Source organism: Salvelinus fontinalis, chromosome 15, assembly GCF_029448725.1.
Source record: "Salvelinus fontinalis isolate EN_2023a chromosome 15, ASM2944872v1, whole genome shotgun sequence".
Lineage (NCBI taxonomy): Eukaryota > Metazoa > Chordata > Actinopteri > Salmoniformes > Salmonidae > Salvelinus > Salvelinus fontinalis.
The window spans coordinates 37,831,480-37,851,917 of record NC_074679.1 but is presented as its reverse complement, the minus strand read 5'-3'; the positions used below and the strand labels follow the sequence as shown (position 1 = coordinate 37,851,917).

Here is a 20,438-nt window from a genome sequence, read left to right as displayed (position 1 = left end):
CACTCTGAGCGCACTCTGGCACTCCAGATAAAATGTACAAACCAGCCTTTAGTCTTGAAATCTTTGGTTGTTTAGCACAGGGCATCACATGTGTATCCTTAAATAGTTGGGCGGGGCTAAAGCTTTAGAGGGTGTGAACGATGCTGAATGGGTGTAGACAAAGAATAGCTCTCCAGTAGGAGTACAAAACATTCAAGGACCATTTTCTCAAAAGTGAAGTTACATGTTTATCAACTTTCAAAGCAGAATTACTTTCCCATTGTCCCTCAACTGTACTGTATGATATATCATTTTCTAGCTCTGAGTCTCTACTTTTATCCGATGTAAAAAACAGGCTCGCCGGTATCTGCAGCCAGGGTTTGTACATCATTTGGCCACATCTATTTGTCCTTTACATCTACGTGTCCTGTATTCTATTTATGCCATGTATTATGAATCTAAGTGAGTGTTTTCTTATGCAATATTTTAATGATGTAAATTCTGTTGAGTCTATTGGTTATACAAAGGTCAAGTCTATACCTAGAAATATAATTTGGGTTCTGGGTCTCTGAGTTGGTAGATGGGCTCTGATAACCTGACGACTCACACTAAATTCTTCCGCTGCATGAGGGGTGTTGTACAAAACCTCTCTAACCAATCCGAGTATCAAAGCCAATGACACAGTTTCAAAATGACACCTTACTCACATGTGTTCTGGCTCTGACCCAACCCATCGGTTTCTGGACCAATCAGATGGCCCCGAATGGCCCCTTCGCATCCGGTAAAAAGTCAGGGAGGTACTCAGATCCAGACTCATTGTGGAGAAGAAACGAACGTCCATGGGCGTGGCATAGCATTTTGGGCGGAGCAAGAAGTCTGGGTAGCCAGGAGAGGGCTCTGTGTACTCTCTAGTCAGTCTACAATAGCCCTGTGTGTGTGTGTGTGTGTGTGTGTGTGTGTGTGTGTGTGTGTGTGTGTGTGTGTGTGTGTGTGTGTGTGTGTGTGTGTGTGTGTGTGTGTGTGTGTGTGTGTGTGTGTGTGTGTGTGTGTGTGTGTGTGTGTGTGTGTGTGTGTGTGTGTGCACTCAAGTCTGTCTGTCTGTTAGCCCTGGAGACAAAGCTATGGTGTATGAAACCATTAGAATCCTCAAGGTCACTCCCCCCATCGTTTGACCTCCAAGACGTCTCTGTCTGTTTATTGACATGTAATAGCAGACTGGGACCTGTTAGCATACTACTGAGATGAAAAATACCCTCTGATCAAATTGGATGGCTGCAAATTAACTACAGGGCCAACAAGCTGATGAGATTTTAAATGAGCTCTAATTTGTCTGAATTGTCTTCAAGCCAGCGCTGATAAACAAAAGATAAGGAGAAAGAAATGGTAGTAGCGATAAGGAATTGACTGTTGTTGCACTCACCTGTGAAAGTCCCAGGTATATGGACACCGTCTCAGAGATGTACAAAAACCTTCCCTCCTTGTTTAGTGCAAATACAAATCCATCCAGGGACTGTGTGAGAGAGAGAGAGAGAGAGAGAGAGAGAGAGAGAGAGAGAGAGAGAGAGAGAGAGAGAGAGAGAGAGAGAGAGAGAGATATGGAGCAAGAGAGAGGGAGTGGGATAGGGAGAGAGAGAGATAGAGAGAGAGAGAGAGACAGAGAGAGAGAGAGAGAGAGAGAGAGAGAGCAAGAGAGAGGGAGATAGAGAGAGGGAAAAAGAGAGAGAGAGGGAGAGAGAGAGAGAGAGAGGGAGAGAGAGAGGGAAAAAGAGAGAGAGAGAGAGGGAGAGAGGGAAAAAGAGAGAGAGAGGGAGAGAGGGAGAGAGTTACATGAGCTGTATACTGGGACAGAGATAAAGCCACGGACCATGGAGAGGAAACCCGCTGAGTGTTTGTTGTCTGTTTGCCTGCAAAACCAAAATGACACCTCCCCATGTGGAAGGTAGTATCTCTCATGATGACAGTAACAATTACAACCACAATTAACAGTGTGAATGCAGAAGCACAAGTGCAAACAAACCCAAGTTGGAACAGACAAAGGGAGTAAAGCATACAGCACAGTACAGCATATTATCACTGCATCTATGGACCTTCAATCCATGTACGTTTGCAAACGTTATCAAAGTTTTAATAATGTGTGTGTTTTTGTCCAGGGAAGTCTAGAGCATTTGGGGGGTATTGGGTGCGACTGTGTTGTAGTGTGCTTACCATCTAATGCACTTTAACAACACCTTGACTACCATTTCCTAACATTATGCTAGTTAGGTCTACTCCAGGACGCTGGTAAAGTCTACACTAGTACACAACTAGTAGTCCTTTCCATTCCAGCCCATATCAATATAATGTGTGTTTGTCCCCCTGTGAAATCTACTATAATATGCTGGTTAGATCTAGGCCAGGATGCTGGTAAAGTCTATGCAGAATGCCGATCCATTCCAGTCCAGGCCCATGCAACATGTGTGTGTTTTTACTTCCTGGATATAGTCTACCGGTATGCGGGTCCATTCCAGTCCAGACCCATATCTAATGACGGCCCTGCTCTTAGATCATGACTGGAAGCAGCGTTCTGTTCTGACCCCAGCCTCCAACAGGCCCAGTGAAGACACCTATGTCACTAAAGTGAATTACTTCTGCTCCCCGACTGGCCGGGATAATCTGTAGGGGCAGCTAACCACAGGCACACGGCACAAAGAAACGCACAAATCCAAACGTAATAGATTGGAGGAAAACAGGCTTCTCCCTCCCCCTCCATCTCCAGGCTAGCTCTGAGACTACAGGTCCTGACAACAACAAGGCATTTCTGTTGCAAAATGTCCCTGTCGCTGATCTGATCACCTTTCTATGAAAATGAGGATTACTCTGTCGTGTCGCGGGCGGTGTTGTGGCGCATACGGCGGTGGTATTTCATATTTGCGGGCGCGTTTCCATTTATTTTCCCCAAGCAACTTTAAAGGAGCAGCTAACAGCAGCTGGTGTGAGGAGAGAGAGAGAGAGAGAGAGAGAGAGAGAGAGAGAGAGAGAGAGAGAGAGAGAGAGAGAGAGAGAGAGAGAGAGAGAGAGAGAGAGAGAGAGAGAGATGGAGCGAGAGAGTCTCCCTACCTGCCGATAAAACAGGGCAGCCTGGGGCTATTTACAGCCAGCTGATATGCAGCTGACAACAGCAACTCCCACTGAGGCCCTGCTGAAGCCAGACAGCCAGCAAGCTTCTCCAAACACAAACGCATCTGCCAGGAGAAAGAGGAGCTTTACATTGCTCTTCTTTACATTACACAGCTAATGCTAGCACCGATTTAGCGCCTAACATCCGTAGCAGACAAAGAAGACTCATAGTTTGGTTTTTCACTACCTCTCTGCTCGAGAGAGGCATGTGCAGGACATCTTGGGCGTTGTCTGGAAAAGCTTACATCATATCATTTGTGTGGCTCTCAAGCTGAATAATAATTATATTTCATGTATTTCTCATAATTTTCACAGATCACAGAGATTACAAAGATTGTGCATCATAAACTGTGCTTTAACGTTTAACATAGACAATAACATTCCAAGTGTATAATTGATATAAACCGTAGTTTTGACTTTAGTTTATATTGACAGTGCATCTCCTCTCTCTGGTATGGTATCCTTCTTCAAAAGGAACCAACACCTGTCATCCTTCAAATAGCTTCCACCGGTCGTTGTTTATCATTTTCCAGGAGAGCTTGCGGAGAGTTGAGCTGGGGGTCCTTTATTCCAGTAGCACCAACCATTGTTTCTCTTTTCTTCCTTCCATCTGTCAGTTCATTTCTGTTCCCCTCAGGGAGAGCACCTCAGAGCCCCGGCAGCAGTGACACACTCTGCCACCCCGTGACCAGAGGATGGGGTCTCTGGCGGTGTAACGCTATCATCCGTCCCCACAGACCTCACCTGCCTGTCACACTGGGCCCCAGCACTCCCCCCTACCCAGCCTCCAATCATTTCTCCCTGTCCGGCCTGCTCCTCTTTAAAACGCCTAGCATCTGCGGCCCAGGAATGGCAACTCTCTAGAGGGGGGAGCTGCAGAGCAGCCACACACACCGGAGTTGTAGCTGCTCTGTAGCTAGCTTCCATCGCCACGGTGATAAACGGCCACTGTTTACAGGCTAACCACTGTGTAAAGTGCGCTATAAATCACAGCAGAGACAAACTTCTAGGGGAGAAATGTGTTACATTAAGATGGGGTTCTTAAGTCATTTATTTAAAAGCATTCCAGACTGCTTTGACTGAGTGAGGCACATTTTGTTTTTGTGCCCAGTTCAGTGGGAGTGGAGAGCAGGAGAAGAACCAATAGTGTGTTAGGTTGATCTTGTTGGCAGGTAACAGGCTTTGGCTCGGATTGGCATCTGTTTACCTCAGTCCCAGCCCTGACCTCTAAACTCTAACCCCTGGCATCACACAGCCCAACTAGTGATCCACATAGGTTAGAGAGGGCATCAGACCCAACCAGGTATTACAACTAACATTACTGTAGACCTCTACCCAGATACTGTTTAGGTGTTAACTATCAAGCCATTTTATTTTGTATTGGCAATGCATTTGAGGACATATCTTTACGGAGATGATCCTGGAAATATCACTAAACAGTTCCTTTACCTTGTACATACTAACCAGACAACCATGACGGAGTACTTTAAGCAAACACTTCATGTAACCGACACTTGTTCCTTCCAGAGGACAAACAAACTTCCTGTGAAGGACACAGTTAAGCAGACATCAATCCTGGCCTGGCCTGGCCTGAGAGAGCACTCTCTCTCTCAGATATTATCCAACCCAGTGGAGGCCAGCCGAGATGGGGCTCATTGACTATTAACATATCATTAACTATTAGGTCAGACAAAATGGAGAGAGATGGGGCGGCCACATGCTCAAACCAGCCCCCCCCCCCCCCCCCCCCCCCCTCCCCACCGCTGTCCTCCGTTGGCCCAGACACAGCCACTAAGAACAATCACCGCAATTAACACCTCCAGCAGGGCTGGACACAGCAGTGCTAATACACACACAGGCACGCACGCACACACAGGAGGAGGAGCCGATCCCAACTCCAGACTGTAGGCTGAGAGAGGCTCCCGCTGTGAGAGTGTCTGTGCAGCGTGTGAGTGAGCGTGTGATATCGAAGCACCTCTCAGTGCCGTGCATCCCAGAGTCTGCCAGATTTACAGACACCCCTCACTCTATACACAAATCACAGCAATGGCCAGGACTATTAGGCCCAGATCATGTTCTCAGTAAATGACTTCAATCTACAGTGCTCTGGTTGGTTTTAAGAAAAACTACATTTGGATGAAAAGAGATAGGCACAGGAAGAGCAAGAGAGGATGTGAGAGTAATGGTGTGAGAGAGACAGAGAGATAGAAAGAGAAGAAAAGAAAGAGAAAGACCGAGAGAGATTAGTAGAGAAAAATGGTTTAAAATAGATCCCCAAACTGAGACCCCCTTGAAATCACTCATCCTACCCCACACTGAGACCCCCTTGAAATCACTCATCCTACCCCACACTGAGACCCCCTTGAAATCACTCATCCTACCCCACACTGAGACCCCCTTCAGATCACTCATCCTACCCCACACTGAGACCCCCTTCAGATCACTCATCCTACCCCATACTGAGACCCCCTTGAAATCACTCATCCTACCCCACACTGAGACCCCCTTGAAATCACTCATCCTACCCCACACTGAGACCCCCTTCAGATCACTCATCCTACCCCACACTGAGACCCCCTTCAGATCACTCATCCTACCCCACACTTAGACCCCCTTGAAATCACTCATCCTACCCCACACTGAGACCCCCTTCAGATCACTCATCCTACCCCACACTGAGACCCCCTTGAAATCACTCATCCTACCCCACACTGAGACCCCCTTGAAATCACTCATCCTACCCCACACTGAGACCCCATTCAAATCACTCATCCTACCCCAAACTGAGACCCCCTTGAAATCAGTCATCCTACCCCACACTGAGACCCCCTTCAGATCACACCATACTTATTGTGCCCATTTGATGTTGTGCTTACCATGGGGGAAAGGAATCTCTGCTGATGCTGAGCATGACACATTTATAGGTCCTATTTAGAGCCAAAATGACCCGTCACAGATTGCTCCCCAGTCCCTCCTCTACTCTCCCTCCCGCCAGCCACTCTCTGTGTATGAAGCTACGGTATCATACTTGTTCTCTCGTATTCAGTGCAAATCATTTTCAGTAGCCTAAGAAGCCATTCATACTGGACAGATACTAACCACCGCAATTCCATTGTGTAGCAGAAAACGTAGGAGGGAAGAGAATGACATATTGGATTGATGTGGAGAGATACAAGCATTTCGCTACACCCGCAATAACATATGCTAAATATGTGTACATGACCAATAAAATTGGATTTGATCGCTATTATCAATTGTTTGGGTGGGGGGGGGGGGTATCACATTACAGCACAGTAAATATCACTTTATCTACTGACTGTACATGGAAAACGCACAAAATAAGGCTGCTGGCACTAAACATGAAGGAAATCTAAAGACCATTCCGATGAGCTATAGTCATCCAATCTTACTATAACCAACGTCACGTTGGAGTCAGAATTGTTCTTCGCCACTGCCTGGTGTCCAAGGAGAACAGGCCTGCTGATACAGAACATACACACTTAGAGAAAATGGTTCCAAAAGGCTCCTTCAGCTATCCCTATAGGACAGCGGTTCCCAAACTAGGGGTTATACAAAAATAACTATATATTATAGTAGTCTTTGTATCTCAAAATCATTGTAATGTGGTTAACTTTTTTTTTATTATGAAATGTATTCAAATCTGAAAGATAAAATTCAACCAGAGAGCGCCCTTAAATCATGGAAAAAGGCCGTACTTGACCGTTGCACTTAAATCATTCCCACGGTGAAAGGCCAGGCCCGCTACGCTATGAAACCAGACACTATAGCAGAGACTTTGATATTACCAGCCGCAATTGACATGGTGAAAACAATGTGTGGGGAATCAGAGAAACTCAATATCAATACCTATGTCAGATAACTGGTAAATAAAAAATTGATGCTATTGCTAGCAATCAAGAGGAAGCTAACTGAATGACTTATGCTCTCCAAACGGACGTTAGCTGTGAGGGACGAGATGCCCGTGCATTGTCTTTTGTTCGCTATTCATGTCGGGGGATGCTATTCCCTAGGACATATAGTTCTGTCTCACGATTCCCGAGCATGAAATGGCACAGGGGATGTTCAGTGTGCTGCGTGGCTATATTGACAAAAAAACTATTCCGTGGGATCGAATGGTTGGCTTTCGCACAGATGGGGCTCCATCAATGGCAGGACGGCGGGTAGGCCTCTGCACTCTAGATATGAATGTGTCTCCCTCTGCCATATAGACGCATTGTCTGATACACCGAGAGCAACTGGCAGCAAAAGAGCTGAGCACAGAACTCACAGGTAACTTTGATTGTAAACTGCATCAAACCACATCCACTGTGTGCTCACACCTGTTCGCAAAACCAGGTGGCGATATGGGATCAGAGCACGACAATGTTCTATTTCACACCGAGGCTTGTTGGTTATCGAGGGGGAGTGTTGGAAAGATTTTTCACATTGAGAGAGGAAGTGTTGTCATTCACAATGGGTGTAAAAGGCCTCCCGAGTGGGGCAGTGGTCTAAGGCACTGCATCGCAGTGCTAGCTGTGCCACTAGAGATTCTGGGTTCTAGTCCAGGCTCTGTCTCAGTGGTCTAAGACACTGCATCTCAGTGCTAGCTGTGCCACTAGAGATTCTGGGTTCGAGTCCAGGCTCTGTCGCAGCCAGCTGCGGCCACGAGCCCCATGGGGCAGTGCACAATTGGCTCAGCATCGTCTGGGTTAGAGGAGGGTTTGCTGGCAGGAATGTTCTTGTCCCATCGTGCACTAGCGACTCCTGTGGGGGGCCGGGTGAAGTGCTGCATGCTTACATGCTCGCCAGCTGTATGGTTTCTTCCGCCACATTGGTGCGGCTGGCTTCTGGGTTAAGTGGGCATTGTTTCAAGAAGCAGTGCGACTTGGTTGGGTTGTGTTTCGGATGACGCACGGCTCTCGACCTTCGCCTCTCCTGAGTCCGTACGGGAGTTGCACCAATGGGACAAGACTGCCACTACCAATTGGATACCAGGAAAAAGGGGTAATTTTTTTTTTAAACAATGGATGTGAGAATCTTTTTTGACTTGGTTTACGTTTTGTGTAATTAAAAGAAAATGTGTCTCCTTGCCTGTGTAACAGACATATTTGAGAAACTGAACAAACTGCACGCAAGGGGAAATACAAAAACATTCTACTGATAAGTGACATAATCAGTGGATTCAGAGGAAATAATTCTTATTGGAGAGAGAGAGTCTTTCCAAAGCAAACCCTACCCCCTTCCCTCGGCTGTGCCTGTTTCTAACAGAAAACAGCATCAACAAGTGTCCCACACGAGTGATGACTGCTCACCTCCAACGCTTGGAAGAGCACTTTGGGACCTACTTCCCAATCCGTTTGACTGTGATCCGAGCTCAGTTGACATGCCGGTAAGTGAAATAGAACAGCTGATTGAGCTGTCATGTGACCAAATGCATGAGTCTTGGTTCCTGACTCAAAGGGAATACCCTGCCGTCCCCCTCAGAGCATTAATGCCGCGTTCAAAACAACCGGGAACTCGGAAAAAAACGAACTCAGTCTGGGAAAAATAGTTTTGAGCGGTCATCAAATATATACATTTAAACATTATTTTAAACGATTGAAATATAATACATAGAAATGTTGTGGGACTATAGTAGATGAAGAATCTTATTTTTTATTAGATTGAGTATTTATTGGGTCATTATGTTAGTATATTATGTATGTTTGTAATAGTGTGTTATATGTGAAAATGTGTTCGTATTATAAATTGTATTTTAATGTTTAAGGACTCTTGGAAAATTAGTCCAAATGGGGACTAAAAGAGATCCAAATAAAAACCAAAAATCTAAATCAAATCAAACTCAGAATTCCAACTCGGGAACTCGGGCCTCTTTCTAGAGCTCCGACTTTTCGACCTGAAGATCACTGATGTCATGATTTGACCTTGTAATTTTCTGAGTTCCCAGTTGTCTTGAAAGCACCGTAGAACTCATGGTCCCCAGCAGAGATGAGGTGCGCACCATCGACCACGCCCCCTGACTTTGAGAAGCTCCGACGCAACATGCATCAAGCACACCCATCTCATTAGTGGTGGTGAGATAAGATACATTATGTCAGACTCATTAGCATTTCACTACCCACACATTAAAAGTATGTGAAGGTGAGTTGAGAAGACAATCCCTTTTGTTTTGGAATGTTTGGGAACCCCTGCTATAGGAGAACCCTTTTGGAAAGGATTTTACATAGAACACAAAAGGCTTCTTCCTGGAACCAAAAATAGCTCTTCAAAGGGTTCTCCTACGGCAGAGTTCTGCAACTGAACAAATTTGGCACTGGTCAAAAGTAGTGCAGAATATGGGAATATTAGGGTGCCATTTAGGATGCAACCTGTGAGCAGAGTAGGGAACTACTGCTGGTTGTCTTCCACAAACTGCCATCGTGCGCTGTGGAAAGTTCCTTCCTCCAGGTGACTAGCCAACAATATTGTTTCTACCTCCCTGCGTGCTTGGATTTAATTAAGTGATAACAGTCACCTTGGGGTGACGATGACAGAGAAGGCAGTAATATCTGGGTTAAGGGAAATAGCTAGGGAGACAGAGGAAGACACGGGGCTAGGCTATATACAGTCATATTACAGATAGAGAGACAGGAGGGAGACAGGGGGCTAGGCTATATACAGTCATATGACAGATAGAGAGACAGGAGGGAGACGGGGAGACAGGGGGCTAGGCTATATACAGTCATATTACAGATAGAGAGTCAGGAGGGAGACAGGGGACTAGGCTATATACAGTCATAATATAGATAGAGAGACGGGGGGAGACAGGGGGCTAGGCTATATACAGTCATATTATAGATAGAGAGACAGGGGGAGACAGGGGGCTAGGCTATATACAGTCATATTATAGATAGAGAGACAGAGGGGAGACAGGGGGAGACAGGGGGCTAGGCTATATACAGTCAAATACTAGATAGAGAGACAGGGGGAGACAGGGGGTTAGGCTATATACAGTCATATTATAGATAGAGAGACAGGAGGGAGACAGGAGGAGACAGGGGGCTAGGCTATATACAGTCATATTACAGATAGAGAGACAGGGGGAGACAGAGGGTAGACAGGAGGCTAGGCTATATCCAGTCATATTAAAGATAGAGAGACAGGGGGAGACAGAGGGTAGACAGCAGGCTAGGCTATATACAGTCATATTATAGATAGAGAGACAGGAGGGAGACAGGAGGGAGACAGGGGGCTAGGCTAAATACAGTCATATTATAGATAGAGAGACAGGGGGAGACAGGGGGCTAGGCTATATCCAGTCATATTATAGATAGAGAGACAGGGGGAGACAGGGGGCTAGGCTATATACAGTCATATTATAGATAGAGAGACAGGGGGAGACAGGGGGCTAGGCTATATACAGTCATGTTATAGATAGAGAGACAGAGGGGAGACAGGGGGCTAGGCTATATACAGTCATATTATAGATAGAGAGACAGGAGGAGACAGGGGGAGACAGGGGGCTAGGCTATATACAGTCATATTACAGATAGAGAGACAGGAGGGAGACAGGGGGAGACAGGGGGCTAGGCTATATACAGTCATATACTAGATAGAGAGACAGGGGGAGACAGGGGGCTAGGCTATATACAGTCATATTATAGATAGAGAGACAGGGGGAGACAGGGGGCTAGGCTATATACAGTCATATTACAGATAGAGAGACAGGAGGGAGACAGGGGGCTAGGCTATATACAGCCATATTACAGATAGAGAGAAAGGAGGGAGACAGGGGGAGACAGGGGGCTAGGCTATATACAGTCATATTACAGATAGAGAGAAGGGAGGGAAACAGGGGGAGACAGGGGGCTAGGCTATATACAGTCATATTACAGATAGAGAGACAGGAGGGAGACAGGGGGCTAGGCTATATTGAGCCATATAATAGATAGAGAGACAGGGGGAGACAGGGGGCTAGGCTATATACAGTCATATACTAGATAGAGAGACAGGGGGAGACAGGGGGCTAGGCTATATCCAGTCATATTATAGATAGAGAGACAGGGGGAGACAGGGGGCTAGGCTATATACAGTCATATTATAGATAGAGAGACAGGGGGAGACAGGGGGCTAGGCTATATACAGTCATATTATAGATAGATAGACAGGGGGAGACAGGGGGAGACAGGGGGCTAGGCTATATACAGTCATAATATAGATAGATAGACAGGGGGAGACAGGGGGAGACAGGGGGCTAGGCTATATACACTCATATACTAGATAGAGAGACAGGGGGAGACAGGGGGCTAGGCTATATACACTCATATACTAGATAGAGAGACAGGGGGAGACAGGGGGCTAGGCTATATACAGTCATATTAAAGATAGAGAGACAGGGGGAGACAGGGGGCTAGGCTATATACAGTCATATTATAGATAGAGAGACAGAGGGGAGACAGGGGGAGACAGGGGGCTAGGCTATATACAGTCATATACTAGATAGAGAGACAGGGGGAGACAGGGGGCTAGGCTATATACAGTCATATTACAGATAGAGACAAAGGAGGGAGACAGGGGGAGACAGGGGGCTAGGCTATATACAGTCAAATTACAGATAGAGAGACAGGAGGGAGACAGGGGGCTAGGCTATATACAGCCATATTACAGATAGAGAGAAAGGAGGGAGACAGGGGGAGACAGGGGGCTAGGCTATACACAGTCATATTACAGATAGAGAGAAGGGAGGGAAACAGGGGGAGACAGGGGGCTAGGCTATATACAGTCATATTACAGATAGAGAGACAGGAGGGAGACAGGGGGCTAGGCTATATACAGTCATATTACAGATAGAGAGAAGGGAGGGAAACAGGGGGAGACAGGGGGCTAGGCTATATACAGTCATATTACAGTTAGAGAGACAGGAGGGAGACAGGGGGCTAGGCTATATCCAGTCATATTATAGATAGAGAGACAGGGGGAGAGAGGGGGCTAGGCTATATACAGTCATATTATAGATAGAGAGACAGGGGGAGACAGGGGGCTAGGCTATATACAGTCCTATTACAGATAGAGAGACAGGAGGGAGACAGGAGGGAGACAGGGGGCTAGGCTATATACAGTCATATTACAGATAGAGAGACAGGAGGGAGACAGGGGGAGACAGGGGGCTAGGCTATATACAGTCATATACTAGATAGAGAGACAGGGGGAGACAGGGGGCTAGGCTATATACAGTCATATTATAGATAGAGAGACAGGGGGAGACAGGGGGCTAGGCTATATACAGTCATATTATAGATAGAGAGACAGGGGGAGACAGGGGGCTAGGCTATATACAGTCATATTATAGATAGAGAGACAGGGGGAGACAGGGGGAGACAGGGGGCTAGGCTATATACAGTCATATTATAGATAGAGAGACAGAGGGGAGACAGGGGGAGACAGGGGGCTAGGCTATATACAGTCATATACTAGATAGAGAGACAGGGGGAGACAGGGGGCTAGGCTATATACAGTCATATTACAGATAGAGAGACAGGAGGGAGACAGGGGGCTAGGCTATATACAGCCATATTACAGATAGAGAGAAAGGAGGGAGACAGGGGGAGACAGGGGGCTAGGCTATATACAGTCATATTACAGATAGAGAGAAGGGAGGGAAACAGGGGGAGACAGGGGGCTAGGCTATATACAGTCATATTACAGATAGAGAGACAGGAGGGAGACAGGGGGCTAGGCTATATACAGTCATATTATAGATAGAGAGACAGGAGGGAGACAGGGGGAGACAGGGGGCTAGGCTATATAAAGTCATATTACAGATAGAGAGACAGGGGGAGACAGGGGGCTAGGCTATATACAGTCATATTACAGATAGAGAGACAGGAGGGAGACAGGGGGAGACAGGGGGCTAGGCTACATACAGTCATATTACAGATAGAGAGACAGGGGGAGACAGGGGGCTAGGCTATATACAGTCATATTACAGATAGAGAGACAGGAGGGAGACAGGGGGAGACAGGGGGCTAGGCTATATACAGTCATATACTAGATAGAGAGACAGGGGGAGACAGGGGGCTAGGCTATATACAGTCATATTATAGATAGAGAGACAGGGGGAGACAGGGGGCTAGGCTATATACAGTCATATTATAGATAGAGAGACAGGGGGAGACAGGGGGCTAGGCTATACAGTCATATTATAGATAGAGAGGCAGGAGGGAGACAGGGGGTTAGGCTATATACAGTCATATTATAGATAGAGAGACAGGAGGGAGACAGGGGGTTAGGCTATATACAGTCATATTATAGATAGGGAGACAGGAGGGAGACAGGGGGTTAGGCTATATACAGTCATATTATAGATAGAGAGACAGGAGGAGACAGGGGGCTAGGCTATACACAGTCATATTATAGATAGAGAGACAGGGGGAGACAGGGGGCTAGGCTATATACAGTCATATTATAGATAGAGAGACAGGGGGAGACAGGGGGCTAGGCTATACAGTCATATAATAGATAGATAGACAGGGGGAGACAGGGGGCTAGGCTGTATACAGTCATATAATAGATAGAGAGACAGGGGGTTAGGCTATATACAGTCATATTATAGATAGGGAGACAGGAGGGAGACAGGGGGTTAGGCTATATACAGTCATATTATAGATAGAGAGACAGGAGGAGACAGGGGGCTAGGCTATACACAGTCATATTATAGATAGAGAGACAGGGGGAGACAGGGGGCTAGGCTATATACAGTCATATTATAGATAGAGAGACAGGGGGAGACAGGGGGCTAGGCTATACAGTCATATAATAGATAGATAGACAGGGGGAGACAGGGGGCTAGGCTGTATACAGTCATATAATAGATAGAGAGACAGGGGGAGACAGGGGGCTAGGCTATATACAGTCATATTATAGATAGAGAGACGGGGGGGAGACAGTGGGGGACAGGGGGCTAGGCTATATACAGTTATATCATAGATAGAGAGACAGAGGGGAGACCGGAGCTAGGCTATATACAGTCATATTATAGATAGAGAGACAGAGGGGAAGACAGGGGGAGACAGTGTGGAGACAGTGTGGAGACATGGAAAGACAGGGGAAGACAGGGGGAGACAGGGGGCCAGGCTATTTACAGTCATATTACAGATAGAGAGACAGAGGGTAGACAGAGGGAGACAGGGGGGAGAGAGAGGGTAGACAGTGGGCTATATACAGTTATGTTAAAGATAGAGAGACAGTGGGAGACAGGGGTAGACAGGGTTCTAGGCTATATACAGTCATATAATAGATAGAGAGACAGAGGGGAGGCAGGGGGAGACAGGGGGCTAGGCTATATACAGTCATATTATAGATAGATAGACAGGAGGGAGACAAGGGGTAGACAGGAGGCTAGGCTATATACAGTCATATTATAGATAGAGAGACAGAGGGGAGACAGGGGGCTAGGCTATATACAGTCATATTATAGATAGAGAGACAGGGGGAGACAGGGGGCTAGGCTATATACAGTCATATTACAGATAGAGAGACAGGAGGGAGACAGGGGGAGACAGGGGGCTAGGCTATATACAGTCATATACTAGATAGAGAGACAGGGGGAGACAGGGGGCTAGGCTATATACAGTCATATTATAGATAGAGAGACAGGGGGAGACAGGGGGCTAGGCTATATACAGTCATATTATAGATAGAGAGACAGGGGGAGACAGGGGGCTAGGCTATACAGTCATATTATAGATAGAGAGGCAGGAGGGAGACAGGGGGTTAGGCTATATACAGTCATATTATAGATAGAGAGACAGGAGGGAGACAGGGGGTTAGGCTATATACAGTCATATTATAGATAGGGAGACAGGAGGGAGACAGGGGGTTAGGCTATATACAGTCATATTATAGATAGAGAGACAGGAGGAGACAGGGGGCTAGGCTATACACAGTCATATTATAGATAGAGAGACAGGGGGAGACAGGGGGCTAGGCTATATACAGTCATATTATAGATAGAGAGACAGGGGGAGACAGGGGGCTAGGCTATACAGTCATATAATAGATAGATAGACAGGGGGAGACAGGGGGCTAAGCTGTATACAGTCATATAATAGATAGAGAGACAGGGGGTTAGGCTATATACAGTCATATTATAGATAGGGAGACAGGAGGGAGACAGGGGGTTAGGCTATATACAGTCATATTATAGATAGAGAGACAGGGGGAGACAGGGGGCTAGGCTATACAGTCATATAATAGATAGATAGACAGGGGGAGACAGGGGGCTAGGCTGTATACAGTCATATAATAGATAGAGAGACAGGGGGAGACAGGGGGCTAGGCTATATACAGTCATATTATAGATAGAGAGACGGGGGGGAGACAGTGGGGGACAGGGGGCTAGGCTATATACAGTTATATCATAGATAGAGAGACAGAGGGGAGACCGGAGCTAGGCTATATACAGTCATATTATAGATAGAGAGACAGAGGGGAAGACAGGGGGAGACAGTGTGGAGACAGTGTGGAGACATGGAAAGACAGGGGAAGACAGGGGGAGACAGGGGGCCAGGCTATTTACAGTCATATTACAGATAGAGAGACAGAGGGTAGACAGAGGGAGACAGGGGGGAGAGAGAGGGTAGACAGTGGGCTATATACAGTTATGTTAAAGATAGAGAGACAGTGGGAGACAGGGGTAGACAGGGTTCTAGGCTATATACAGTCATATAATAGATAGAGAGACAGAGGGGAGGCAGGGGGAGACAGGGGGATAGGCTATATACAGTCATATTATAGATAGATAGACAGGAGGGAGACAAGGGGTAGACAGGAGGCTAGGCTATATACAGTCATATTATAGATAGAGAGACAGAGGGGAGACAGGGGGCTAGGCTATATACAGTCATATTATAGATAGAGAGACAGGAGGGAGACAGGGGGAGACAGGGGGAGACAGGGGGAGACAGGAGGGCGACAGGGGGCTAGGCTATATACAGTCATATTATAGATAGAGAGACAGGGGAGACAGGGGGCTAGGCTATATACAGTCATATTATAGATAGAGAGACAGGAGGGAGACAGGGGGCTAGGCTATATACAGCCATATTACAGATAGAGAGACAGGAGGGAGACAGGGGGCTAGGCTATATTGAGCCATATAATAGATAGAGAGACAGGGGGAGACAGGGGGCTAGGCTATATACAGTCATATTACAGATAGAGAGACAGGAGGGAGACAGGGGGAGACAGGGGGCTAGGCTATATACAGTCATATACTAGATAGAGAGACAGGGGGAGACAGGGGGCTAGGCTATATACAGTCATATTACAGATAGAGAGACAGGAGGGAGACAGGGGGCTAGGCTATATACAGTCATATTACAGATAGAGAGACAGGAGGGAGACAGGGGGAGACAGGGGGCTAGGCTATATACAGTCATATACTAGATAGAGAGACAGGGGGAGACAGGGGGCTAGGCTATATACAGTCATATTATAGATAGAGAGACAGGGGGAGACAGGGGGCTAGGCTATATACAGTCATATTATAGATAGAGAGACAGGGGGAGACAGGGGGAGACAGGGGGCTAGGCTATATACAGTCATATTACAGATAGAGAGACAGGAGGGAGACAGGGGGTTAGGCTATATACAGTCATATTATAGATAGAGAGACAGGGGGAGACAGGGGGTTTTGCTATATACAGTCATATTATAGATAGAGAGACAGGGGGAGACAGGGGGCTAGGCTATATACAGTCATATTATAGATAGAGAGACAGGAGGGAGACAGGGGGCTAGGCTATATACAGTCATATTATAGATAGAGAGACAGGGGGAGACAGGGGGCTAGGCTATATACAGTCATATTATAGATAGAGAGACAGGGGGAGACAGGGGGCTAGGCTATACAGTCATATAATAGATAGAGAGACAGGGGGAGACAGGGGGCTAGGCTATACAGTCATATAATAGATAGGGAGACAGGGGGAGACAGGGGGCTAGGCTATATACAGTCATATTATAGATAGAGAGACAGGGGGAGACAGGGGGTTAGGCTATATACAGTCATATTATAGATAGAGAGACAGGAGGGAGACAGGGGGTTAGGCTATATACAGTCATATTATAGATAGAGAGACAGGGGGAGACAGGGGGTTAGGCTATATACAGTCATATTATAGATAGAGAGACAGGGGGAGACAGGGGGCTAGGCTATATACAGTCATATTATAGATAGAGAGACAGGAGGGAGACAGGGGGCTAGGCTATATACAGTCATATTATAGATAGAGAGACAGGGGGAGACAGGGGGCTAGGCTATATACAGTCATATTATAGATAGAGAGACAGGGGGAGACAGGGGGCTAGGCTATACAGTCATATAATAGATAGAGAGACAGGGGGAGACAGGGGGCTAGGCTATACAGTCATATAATAGATAGGGAGACAGGGGGAGACAGGGGGCTAGGCTATACAGTCATATAATAGATAGAGATACAGGAGATAGACAGGGGGAGACAGGGGGCTAGGCTGTATACAGTCATATAATAGATAGAGAGACAGGGGGAGACAGGGGGCTAGGCTATATACAGTCATATTATAGATAGAGAGACAGGGGGAGACAGGGGGCTAGGCTATATACAGTCATATTACAGATAGAGAGACAGGAGGGAGACAGGGGGCTAGGCTATATTGAGCCATATAATAGATAGAGAGACAGGGGGAGACAGGGGGCTAGGCTATATACAGTCATATTACAGATAGAGAGACAGAGGGGAGACAGGGGGTTAGGCTATATACAGCCATATTATAGATAGAGAGACAGAGGGGAGACAGGGGGCTAGGCTATATAAAGTCATATTACAGATAGAGAGACAGAGGGGAGACAGTGGGCTAGGCTATATACAGTCATATAACAGATAGAGAGACAGAGGGGAGACAGTGGGCTAGGATATATACAGTCATATTACAGATAGAGAGACAGGGGGAGACAGGGGGCTAGGCTATATACAGTCATATTATAGATAGAGAGACAGGAGGGAGACAGGAGGAGACAGGGGGCTAGGCCATATACAGTCATATTACAGATAGAGAGACAGGAGGGAGACAGGGGGCTAGGCTATATACAGTCATATTATAGATAGAGAGACAGGGGGAGACAGGGGGCTAGGCTATATACAGTCATATTATAGATAGAGAGACAGGGGGAGACAGGGGGCTAGGCTATATACAGTCATATTACAGATAGAGAGACAGGGGGAGACAGGGGGCTAGGCTATATACAGTCATATTACAGATAGAGAGACAGAGGGGAGACAGTGGGCTAGACTATATCCAGTCATATTATAGATAGAGAGACAGGAGGGAGACAGGAGGAGACAGGGGGCTAGGCTATATACAGTCATATTATAGATAGAGAGACAGGGGGAGACAGGGGGCTAGGCTATATACAGTCATATTACAGATAGAGAGACAGAGGGGAGACAGTGGGCTAGGCTATATCCAGTCATATTATAGATAGAGAGACAGGAGGGAGACAGGAGGAGACAGGGGGCTAGGCTATATACAGTCATATTATAGATAGAGAGACAGAGGGGAGACAGGGGGCTAGGCTATATACAGTCATATTACAGATAGAGAGACAGAGGGGAGACAGTGGGCTAGGCTATATACAGTCATATTATAGATAGAGAGACAGGAGGGAGACAGGAGGAGACAGGGGGCTAGGCTATATACAGTCATATTATAGATAGAGAGACAGGGGGAGACAGGGGGCTAGGCTATATACAGTCATATTACAGATAGAGAGACAGGGGGAGACAGGGGGTTAGGCTATATACAGTCATATTATAGATAGAGAGACAGGGGGAGACAGGGGGGTAGGCTATATACAGTCATATACTAGATAGAGAGACAGGGGGAGACAGGGGGCTAGGCTATATACAGTCATGTTATAGATAGAGAGACAGAGGGGAGACAGGGGGCTAGGCTATATACAGTCATATTATAGATAGAGAGACAGGGGGAGACAGGAGGGAGACAGGGGGCTAGGCTATATACAGTCATATTATAGATAGAGAGACAGGGGGAGACAGGGGGCTAGGCTATATACAGTCATATTACAGATAGAGAGACAGAGGGTAGACAGAGGGAGACAGGGGGGAGAGAGAGGGTAGACAGTGGGCTATATACAGTTATGTTAAAGATAGAGAGACAGTGGGAGACAGGGGTAGACAGGGTTCTAGGCTATATACAGTCATATAATAGATAGAGAGACAGAGGGGAGGCAGGGGGAGACAGGGGGCTAGGCTATATACAGTCATATTATAGATAGATAGACAGGAGGGAGACAAGGGGTAGACAGGAGGCTAGGCTATATACAGTCATATTATAGATAGAGAGACAGAGGGGAGACAGGGGGCTAGGCTATATACAGTCATATTATAGATAGAGAGACAGGAGGGACACAGGGGGAGACAGGGGGAGACAGGAGGGAGACAGGGGGCTAGGCTAAATACAGTCATATTATAGATAGAGAGACAGAGGGGAGACAGGGGGCTAGGCTATATACAGTCATATAATAGATAGAGAGACAGAGGGGAGACAGGGGGCTAGGCTAAATACAGTCATATTAAAGATAGAGAGACAGGGGGAGACAGGGGGCTAGGCTATATACAGTCATACTATAGATAGAGAGACAGAGGGGAGACAGGGGGCTAGGCTATATACAGTCATATTATAGATAGAGAGACAGGGGGAGACAGGGGGCTAGGCTATATACAGTCATATTACAGATAGAGAGACAGGAGGGAGACAGGGGGAGACAGGGGGCTAGGCTATATACAGTCATATACTAGATAGAGAGACAGGGGGAGACAGGGGGCTAGGCTATATACAGTCATATTATAGATAGAGAGACAGGGGGAGACAGGGGGCTAGGCTATATACAGTCATATTATAGATAGAGAGACAGGGGGAGACAGGGGGCTAGGCTATACAGTCATATTATAGATAGAGAGGCAGGAGGGAGACAGGGGGTTAGGCTATATACAGTCATATTATAGATAGAGAGACAGGAGGGAGACAGGGGGTTAGGCTATATACAGTCATATTATAGATAGGGAGACAGGAGGGAGACAGGGGGTTAGGCTATATACAGTCATATTATAGATAGAGAGACAGGAGGAGACAGGGGGCTAGGCTATACACAGTCATATTATAGATAGAGAGACAGGGGGAGACAGGGGGCTAGGCTATATACAGTCATATTATAGATAGAGAGACAGGGGGAGACAGGGGGCTAGGCTATACAGTCATATAAT

The 20,438-nt window shown here is 46.7% G+C and overlaps 1 protein-coding gene across 7 annotated transcripts in view; it reads right to left on the bottom strand.

Annotated features, from left to right (window-relative positions):
• Nucleotides 1–1,103: 1,103 nt before the first annotated feature.
• Nucleotides 1,104–20,438, bottom strand: part of LOC129811911 (neuronal PAS domain-containing protein 3-like) — a 219,638-nt gene continuing 200,303 nt past the window's right edge. For 2 of the 7 annotated variants that reach the window (XM_055863659.1, XM_055863660.1), the window contains one exon: nucleotides 1,118–1,489. In XM_055863659.1, the coding sequence (XP_055719634.1) occupies nucleotides 1,301–1,489 (189 nt within the window). In that variant the 3' untranslated portion in view covers nucleotides 1,118–1,300. Of the gene's footprint in view, nucleotides 1,490–20,438 lie in introns of all 7 variants that reach the window. The other 5 variants (XM_055863664.1, XM_055863662.1, XM_055863665.1 and 2 more) reach the window with 5 other exon arrangements.